The following is a 10,157-nucleotide window of genomic DNA, read 5'->3' on the forward strand; positions in this document are numbered from 1 at the left end:
CAATAATACGAATGCAAATGCATGTCACTTCAACAATTCGATCAGCGGATAAAATGAGTTCATTTTCTAATTAAATTGGATTTCAATAGTGTAGTCATGCTATGTTTTGGTCACATTGTCCTCTAACCTAATGAGTTCATTTTCTAATTCAAATTGGATGTCAATAGTCTAGTCATGCTATGTTTTGGTCACATTGTCCTCTTCCCATTGGTCAGGGTGAAATTTTTTCCTTTAAAATTTTCACTGTATTTAAAATTTCGACTTATAGTGTGCTTAGTTGCAAATTAGTCTCACGTCATTATACAATTAAATTTGCATTCAACTATTTGCAGTCAAATTCGGCATCATCAACAAAGTTTATAGCAATGGGTAAATAATTGAATTTCTCAAACATCTAATTAAATTCGATTCTTGAACAATATGTACCGTGCACATCTATCTAACATTTTTCAACTCAAACATCTAATTAAATTCGATTCTTGACATGCTAATTAATTTATCAATTATGATTTATGGATATATTAAAGTTACGACATACGTCTTATATGTGTAGATAGTGGCGGTTCTGACCCCAACAATCTACAGAGTATTAATAGAAAAAATGAACATTGGGTTTGAAACATACATAAACCACCACAAAACGCCTCTTTTCTTTCCGTGCACGTTTATATAGCGGTAGTTTCTAAGCGTCCATCGAATCCTGACCACCTAAACATGAGGTCTACGTTGTTTAAAGAACATCTCATTCCTAACATCTTAAATTTGGATTATTAGCATTATTTTTGTAGGTCCATAATGTCACATAAGATCTAGGCAAGTCTTAAGTAACCAATACTGATTTTCACTCCAATCATGAGTTCTTAGTTTAGTTCTTAGCTCTATTTTTCTCATTCTACGACACCACATATATTTATATTTTTTAGAGGTTGAATGAGAGGAATAAATTATCTTTTAATCTAAGAATTCAATAAAGAAAAATACGTCGGAGAAACCTGGTTCTTAATTTAAAGAATCAAGAGCTCCACATTAGTCTTTTACAATAAGTTAAGAAACTAAGATGTAGTTTTTAGCTTAAGAACACAAACTTAAGAACTTGGGTTGGAAATGCTCTTGATAGATTGATCTGTCATGCAAAACTCATGCGGACCAAGTGGTCCCTGATACAATTAAATGCGTTGTTTACAACTTCAAATAACCGACCCCTCCATCCCCTTCTCCCTCTCCAATTCCACTTCCTCCTCCTCTGAAACTTATCTCACCTTCCACATGGAAGAACAACCTCAAGAATTGCAACTCCGCGAAATCGGTAAGCCAATCAAAATTTCAGCTCTCATATTTACAAACACTTGCGTTATGAATTCATAAAGATAACAGCAAATTAAAGTAGTCTAGTGTTTTCCTACAGTCATATAACCATTTTCACCTTAACTATGTTGTTTTCTCTGATTGTACTACGCTAACAAAACCTTATGTATGTCCAAGAGTTTGAAATATGTATGATGAAAATACATGGTCCTAATTTCGATATGTTTTTTTAAGATAAGCCAATAGAATACAGACAAGACACTTCTTGCAAGAAAACAAAACCATGGACATGATAGGATGTGAGCTTCTGAAGCATCAAAGCTCCTTCATATGATTCTGTAAATAATAATAATAAGAAGAACAAGAAGAATAAACAAAAGAAAAGAAAAAGCAATTATAGACATGCTGAGATTCACATTCACATATTTCAGAATCAATTCTGCTATTACAAAAGCTATTAGGAGTTTGGTTCTCCCTGAATCAGTTCCCCTTTTTAACATGACAATCTACCGTTTATCCAAACATGCACTATAATATGTCTACAAAATTAACTGAATTAGAGCACCTTGTATATACTCCATCCAATAAATAGGTAAGTATTTACAAGTATGCTTTCTCCAATTAAGTTATATGATGATCATTTGGTATATTTTTGCAGAAGCAAATGGAGCCAAACAGACAAATTCATTGGAGAACAAAATTCCCAGTCAAATGAATCAATCAACTATAATCAAAAGGGAAAAAAGGTATTACCGTTGGTTTCGATTAGCCCTCTATGCAGCACTGGTGTTGGTGTGCCAATCAGCTGCAATACTTCTGGGAAGATTGTACTATGAAAAAGGAGGAAACAGCAAATGGATGGCAACACTAGCCAACCTTGCAGGTTTCCCTATTCTGCTTCCTTACTATCTCATCTTAGCATCCAAGGATCTCAACACCACAAATAGCTTTCATCAGAATCAACCTTCTGTTTCAATGCTAGCATTTGTCTATGTCTCCCTTGGCCTTCTTGTGGCATTAGATTGTTATTTATACTCTGTTGGACTTTTATACCTCCCTGTCTCTACTTACACACTCATTGGCTCATCTCAATTGGCTTTCAATGCTCTCTTCTCCTTCTTTCTCAATTCACTGAAAATCACACCTCTCATCATCAACTCTCTAGTCCTTCTAACCATTTCCTCCTCCCTCCTTGTGTTTCAAAAGGACTCATCATCTGATGATTCCGCGCAAGTCTCCAACAAAAATTATGTGATTGGATTCATATGCACAGTTGCTGCATCAGCAGGCTATGGATTGGTGCTTTCCCTTACCCAAGTTGCTTTCAACAAGGTTATTAAAAGGGAAACTTTCAAAGTGGTTATGGATATGATAATCTATCAGTGTCTTGTAGCTACTTGTGCTTCTCTAGTGGGACTTTTTGCAAGTGGAGAGTGGAAGGGTTTGAAGAAAGAAATGGAGGGGTATGAGTTGGGTAAGGCTTCCTATGTACTGACTCTGACTTTCACAGCTATACTTTGGCAAGTCTTTAGTATTGGTAGTGTGGGACTGATTATTGAGGTCTCTGCACTCTTCTCTAATGCTATAAGCACTTTGGGGGTGCCTATAACTCCTATATTGGCTGTGATGTTCTTTCATGACAGAATGTATGGAATCAAGATTATCTCTATGGTGTTGGCTGTCTGGGGATTTATATCTTATGTGTATCAGCAGTACCTGGATGAATGCAAGTCCCAAACAGGAAACAGAGCCACTCCTCACGTTCCCAAAGATTCTTCACCTTTAGAAGAGGGTAGTATACTATAGATGAATTAGCTAAGCTTTAAATCAACATTTTCTACATAGTGTTGGTTCTGGCAGTAGTACCTGTTTTATTACTATATTTAATTCACTCTTAAGCAGTTGTGTATCAAAAACCTTTGTTATAAGAGCTAGTTTAGTTCAGATATGATTGTGAATTAAGTGAATGAATGAGTTGAATGCAATTCATTTTGATTCCAATAAATGACGGATCCCAAAAAATTTATGTTTTTGGGATCAACATATAAATTTTGTAACAAGACAAACATAATATATCATTAAAAGTTTAATTGTTCATCTTAAGTGTTCTTGCACAATTGTTTGGTAGTATCAAAGCTAACAAGCAAATATGTAATTAGATATACAATGTGTTAGGATCCGAAAAATCGTAACAGTGAAACGATCGATAGAGAAAAGAGGAACAAATGAAATATTTCTAGTATTTTTTTTAATATATAAATTGGGAATAAAAGATAACAATGACAGATTTTGATCCTAACAATATGCGTCCTGGTCTCTATAAGCATTATAGCAAGATCACTAATTCCCCTTAATTCTGCAAGTTCACCATCAGAGCATATATTCATGAAATAATTTTCAATCTATTATCTAGTATCTGAATGACAATAGCATTAAAATTCACTAATGTGCAAATTTCATACATGTCAGGGCAACTTAGATGTTCTTTATTTGAGCCGAAAAATCAAACCACAATCTTTCTAACAAATCTGGACATATAGAATAAAACATGGCAATAGAAATGGAAATAGACAAATGAAAGCACTGGAACTATGGAAAAGAGCCACAGTTCACTGTTATAATGGAGAATCACACTCAGCCTAGGTGAAAAGGGGTTGGGGTTTCTTTCCTCAATGCCACATGAACGGAAGAAAAGGAAAAAAGGGCGTTGACTTGGTTTATGTTATGAACCATGGTATATTGTTAAGAGAGTGATAAAATGATCTTAATCTGATGGACAACATACAGTGGATAATAAAATCAAGGCTTAATTGCAACTTTGGTCCCTGACATTTACCAATTCCACGATTTTAGTCCTCCACCTAATTTAATTACACGGATGGTCCCTGACTTTGCTGGCCGTCTGCAACATTGGTCATACCGTTTATTTGTTAACGAAGGAGGTTTACGTGGATGGTCACTTAGCTGATGTGGAAGTCGAATTGGAGAGAGAAAGAGACCAGCAACTGATTCAACCTTCTTTCTCGCCTCAAGGGACTCGTTTGTTCTTTATATCTTCCCTTTTCGCTCAATCTCAAGCTTCGAAACATCTTCCTCACGGTGCTCTGCTTTTTAAGGAGGAAGAGGGTAGAAGATGACCGTTGCAAGTCTCACGTGCTTCCCTCTCTCTTCAGTCCTTCTTTCTCTCTCTAATTGGACATCCACGTAAGCCTCCTCCGTTAACAAATAAACGACAGGACCAATGTTGTAGACGGCCAGCAAAGTCAGGGACCATCCGTGTAATTAAATTAGGTGGGGGACTAAAATCGTGGAATTGGTAAACGTTAGGGACCAAAGTTGCAATTAAGCCTAAAATCAAAGAGTGCAAGCATCAACTTTACAGATAAATGGTAGTTTGGGGGCAAATTTTACTAAATGTGAGCAATATATATCTAGAATATAGATACTCAAGTATATTGTGGTTTTTTTCTGAAAATTAAGTGGGGTCATTTGCCCCCACCTTGAGCTACATAGATCCGTGTATTTTTTTTTTCATAAGCGCATAGATCCGTGTATGATTTCAATAATGTTATGTTGACACTCATTCTATCCAAGACCAAGAGATATACATAGAAGAGAAAGTTAAGAGATATCATAGTCAATGTGATAGAAAAAAAAAAGATAAATATGAGAATGAAAATTATATGAAAATGAGATAGAAGAAAAAATAAGACGTCATAAAAGGCGTATCGAAACTTTTTTTACGTTTGGTAATCAAAATAAAATGTTAATAAATGATATTTAAATAATATTTTTTAAAAAACAATAAATATATATTATTGAATTATTAAAAGACAAATATAATAGATAGATAGATAGATTAGAGTTAGATAATATTTGATTGATAAGCTAGTGGAGGATGTGAAAAAGAAAAGTTGAAGAGAGTGATATCAATTTTATGATTTATTAATTCTAGTACAGTAATTACGCTTTGGCCCCACCTTATTCATAAAAAAAAAGGTAGAGTAATTTAAATTTAAATCTATAACTTCCAAATAAGAGCTTTTTTCTATCTCAAAGATTTATCTCTTACTTTTATCAAATTTCAATCTTCTTTAAAAGGCAAACAATCAAACTTGCTTACATGGAGGCTTTCTCTGAAGGCGAGAACTCTCGCCGGAAAAACTCGTCGGGCGGGGGGTAAAGAAACTACGAGGTCAACTTTGTTTCGAGAGAAACTCATGGGGGGGTTCGGCATCTCCTCCGGTCAAGAAAGCGCCGCCTAATTGATCAGGGAAAGATGCGTATTGAGTTCTTTAATGGAAACGAGATGTCACCGCAGATCATCACTGACGCGGCAGTAATCAATGAGACGTGCTCCCCTTGGCGGGAGGCGCTAGTACCAGTCTACTAGGGAAGAAGTTGGGCTACAAAACACTGAGGGCAAGGTTGGTGGCCATTTGGAGGCTCTCGGGGGATTTCGACCTCCTAGATATAGACAACGACTTCTATATGGTGCCTGCTGACAGAGCAAAGGTGATGGAGGGAGGGCCATGGATGGTCTTTGACCATTATCTCGTTGTTGCTACCTTGAACAAAGACTTCCTGTCTCCGCTGGCGAAGGTCACGAAGACTCTTGCTTGGATTCGCATCCCTGGGCTAAATGTGGTCTTCTATGAGGAAAGCTTCCTCCTGGGTGTGGCCTTAGCAGTGGGGAAACTTATTCGGGTTGACACGAATACTCTAAACAATGAGAGGCAAATTTGCTCGGGTTTGTGTTGAACTGGATCTGACGAAACCTGTTATTGGGAAAATATGTATTGAGGGTTACTAAAATAGGGTTGAGTATGAGGGCCTTCATGTTATTTGCACGAGGTGTGGTTGTTATGGCCATAAGGCGAGAGAATGCAAGGCAACACCTCTGGTAGGATCTCCGTCGAGAAGTGCGACGCAACCACCACAGTCATCTCTGGTGGCGGGCTCCCAGGCTAACCCTAACTCAGATGGGGAAAGTCAGGCTAACCCTAATTCAGTTATGGAAAGTGCGACACTTGAGGAAGACAAGAGTGAGGGCGCGAAAATCCCAGATGTGGATACTATCATGGGGAGTAAATCTCGTGCATTTATTCCGGAACCGTCTCAAGTCAAGGAAGCCATTACTGTGGAAAAACCAAATCATGCAGCCAATGATGAGATCCCAGGGGAATGGATGGTAATTTCTAAAAATAAACGTGCATCGAAGAATATGGAAAGGCTTGGGAATGAGGGGTAAATTATTAAAAAGGACACTGCCAACTCTAATAGTGTGGGGCCAGGAACCCGTGATTCGTTTGGCGATCACACAGTACAGGCCCAAAATCCTCGTGGCCAAGAGAAGAAAGGATCTCAGGGAGTCCAGCGTGGAGGAGAGAGATTGGACCATGTTCCCAAGGAACCTCTTGTCGCCCATATTCAAGAACCAATTCTGGGAGAAAAAGTTTGGATCAAGAAAAGAAAACAGGGCCCTACATCAGAGAAGAATGAGAAAATAAAAACCCTGAATATAAACTTTGTGGTCCCCACAGAAGAATTTCATATTGGTGCTAGTGAGTCCAAGCAACAGAAAGATGAGGTGCTGGCAATAAAAGACCGAACGAGAAGTTCTACTACTCCTAGGGGGAACAGCTCTGAAAACCATGCTACTTCTTCTTTTATGCAGTTTGAGATTGGTAGAGATGGCTTCCAGGCTGGGCTCTTATCTGGAGATGGACATGGCACAAGACCCCTAGATAAAGCTCAACAAGAGCTATTAAAGGTGGGCTTTGAGGATGGGAAGCATACCCAGGAGATGGATATGGAACAGGATCGCGCTCCAAATTTGGCAGCGGTGTAACTCTTCTGCGCTCGACACTCGTATTTGTTTATTTGTTTCCTCTGTACAACCATATTTTAAGATTCTTTCTTGGAACGTGTGAGGTGCTGCGAATGCAGAGTCAAAGAGGAACATGAAGGAGATGGTTCAAAAGCAGAAACTAGATATATGCTTAATCTTGGAGACTCACGTTAGTTTTAGCAGGCTTTAGTCCGTTTGGATCAGGCTGGGTTATTGTTCTGTTGGCATTGAGGAGGCTAATGGGAACTCAGGATGAATTTGGACTCTAGTCAGGAATGACATCAGAGACAAGGTTTGTGTTCATGCCACTCACCCACAAGCTATTACAGTGCATATCTCTCTGGGGCCTTCTCACTAGTTCTGTTCAAGTATTTATGCTAGCCTTATCCCTCCCAATTGACAGTTGCTTTGGGATCATCTGCATGTTGTCTCTGGTGTCTTGCATCAACTCGGGCCCTAGTTGGGGATTTCAACGATATTGTTTCGACCTATGAACATTGGGGAGAGGTCTTTTCCCAATCTCGAGCCTGAGCCTTTGCTGACAACATTAATTCTTGTAGCCTGGTGGACTCAGAAGCGTCTAGTTTGCAGTACACGCGATTTAGAAGATGCCAAATCCAGTTGCCGGTCCAGAAACGCTTAGATAGAGGTTTGGCCTCCTTGAGTTGGCCAAATCCAGCTGTCTGTTGGTATATGCACTAGTAGCTTAATATTTATATTTAAATATTACAACCTAAGTATGTAAGAGATACCTATAGGGTCACAGGCATAAGATTAGCTCATTAGAAAATATATCTTATTGGACAAGCCCATTTGATAAGCTCAATTAAGCTCCAACAAGGATTAAGGTTAGCCTCATTCAGGAGGCTTATAAATAGAGCATGAGATGCTCAAACCCTTATTAGATATTATACACTCTTGCCTTTGCTAGTACAAAGAGTCGTAAGGGAGATCTAGTGGGAGAATCCGCGTGGACTTCTGTAGAGACAAGGCTACTAGTGCTTTGTTTGCCCAAACTGTCTTCAAGAGGTAATTCTTATTACCCCTTTACGTGTTTGATTGCAACATGAACTTTGAAACATGCATTTTGCAAGATCTTCTCATATAGGGAATTTTTTTCCGCTGCGGTAATCAACCGCATGATTCCCTTCAGTGGTATCAGAGTCTTGCTTGCAAAACATGTTTTGGGTTTCATGTTTTGGTTTTAAAAGATTGAATTTGTATGTTTTGGGTTTTTGAGAAAATCCCAGCATGTGATATTGTGTTTGAATCAACTGAAATGTTTTTTTACAAAAAAAAAATAGAAGATGAACGTGAAGTGTTTACGTTACTGATAATATGTTGATGGCTTAATTGCACTTTTGATCCCTTAAGTATCATGATTGTGCGATTTCAATCCCTGATCTTTAAAACGAGCGGTTTGAATCCTAACATTTTCAATTTGTGTAAATTAGGTCCCTCCATATGATTTCCGTCAAATAGATAACAAAAATTGCATATGTGTCACTCATTAAATGATGTGGATCTGACATTGGGCTCCACTTGAATGCCATGTAAGTAATAAATAAATAAAAGGGAAACTAAAACATATATAAAAACTTAAAATTAAATATTGTAAAAAAAACCCCCAAAATCCACAAATCAACCCCACCACCACCGTTCCGCTTCATCTTCTCTCTCCCTCTCACCTAAATTCCCAATTCCAAGGCTGCAACCTCTTGTGAGGATTAAGGCTCAGTAGCCAATGGAAAGGGGTGAGCACATGGAAAACCTTGGATTCACCAAATTCGGTCCACCAAATCCGGCCCAAGATCCTCCACGAGAAGTCCCTCATGGTGTGGTTCACGGTGCAGAGCGATGGTTGGGCTACAGTGGCCTTGAGGCAGTGCGATGCAGATCTGGGTTGAGGCTTGGTGACCGATGGCGCGGTGGTTCCCAACGGGATGTGCTCTCTGGCCCGCGGCAAACATGGAGGGGTCAACCTCATCGCCAGTGGTGCTCGAAGGTTGGGGGTTCTCGATGAGGAGATGGTGTCGTGGTGGTGGTTCTGCTGTTGAGGGAGGAGTAAGATCAATTCTGGGCAGAGATGAGGAGGGATTAGGGATGAGGAGGGATTTAGGTTGAAGTTGTATTTCTGGATTTTTTTCATTTTGGGTTTTTTCACTCAGGAAAACGTTTTTTGGGTTTTGGGTCTTCTATATTATTCTGCTTCTGGATTTTGCAGTGGTGAAGATGGGGGAGGGAGGAGAGGAGGAGAGATTGAGTTTGGGGCTTTTGTGGTTGAATAGGAAGTTGGTGAAGATGGAGGAGAAGATGGATTGATGAAGCTTGAAGAAAAAAGAGATTTTTTTTTGATCAGCTGAAGAAGAAGGATGGAAAAAAAAGGGTAAAAAAAAGTAATGCTTAAGTGGAATAAAATTAATAAATTTTTCTTAATAAAAATGCCATCTCAGCCTTTTCAATTATTAATTGACGGAAATCAGACGAAGGGACCTGATTTGCACAAATTGAAAATGTTAGGATTCAAATAGCTCGTTTTGAAGATCAGGGATTGAAATCGCACAATCATAATACTTTAGGGACCAAAAGTGTAATTAAGCCTATGTTGATTAATCCAAACCTGGGTTTTGATTATTCACGTCAATTTCTGGGCTATTGAAATTGATTCTAATATATGAAATCCATATCTGATTTGTGTCTTTTTCTTAACGGGATTCATATATATACATTGATATATATTGATCATAAAGGTTTCATATAAACTGTTTTTGATTGACATGATTCTATTTTAATTTAATTGATTCACTTTATTTATATGTGATAATATGGTGACTTGATAACATGTTTACGTGTTTTTAACATGTTTTGATTTATAACATGATGTTATATGATAACATGATCTATTTTATATATGTGCTTTTATTCATATATTGAGATGATTAATTTGTACATGTTTTATAATGTTTCGTTCTTATTTCATATGTGATATGGTTGTTTAAGC

At 38.0% G+C, this 10,157-nt stretch overlaps 1 protein-coding gene across 2 annotated transcripts; it reads left to right on the plus strand.

Moving 5' to 3' along the window:
• The first annotated feature begins 1,079 nt into the window (after window positions 1-1,079).
• Window positions 1,080-3,290, plus strand: LOC130726134 (probable purine permease 10). 2 transcript variants are annotated; one of them, XM_057577363.1, is made up of 2 exons: window positions 1,080-1,306; window positions 1,964-3,290. In XM_057577363.1, the coding sequence occupies exons 1-2, from the start codon at window positions 1,171-1,173 to the stop codon at window positions 3,109-3,111; spliced, it is 1,284 nt and encodes a 427-aa protein (XP_057433346.1). In that variant the 5' UTR covers window positions 1,080-1,170; the 3' UTR covers window positions 3,112-3,290. The 2 variants fall into 2 exon arrangements, with proteins under 2 accessions (XP_057433346.1, XP_057433348.1); XM_057577365.1 differs by lacking the exon at window positions 1,080-1,306 and adding an exon at window positions 1,344-1,897.
• The last annotated feature ends 6,867 nt before the right edge of the window (window positions 3,291-10,157 follow it).

Source organism: Lotus japonicus, chromosome 6, assembly GCF_012489685.1.
Source record: "Lotus japonicus ecotype B-129 chromosome 6, LjGifu_v1.2".
NCBI lineage: Eukaryota > Viridiplantae > Streptophyta > Magnoliopsida > Fabales > Fabaceae > Lotus > Lotus japonicus.

Bases quoted from the DNA above. Each gene is read 5' to 3' on its own strand.
- LOC130726134 (XM_057577363.1), top strand. From the start codon at position 1,171: ATGCGTTGTTTACAACTTCAAATAACCGACCCCTCCATCCCCTTCTCC. The intron at 1,307-1,963 runs GTAAGCCAATCA...ATATTTTTGCAG, and splicing joins ATTGCAACTCCGCGAAATCG to AAGCAAATGGAGCCAAACAG.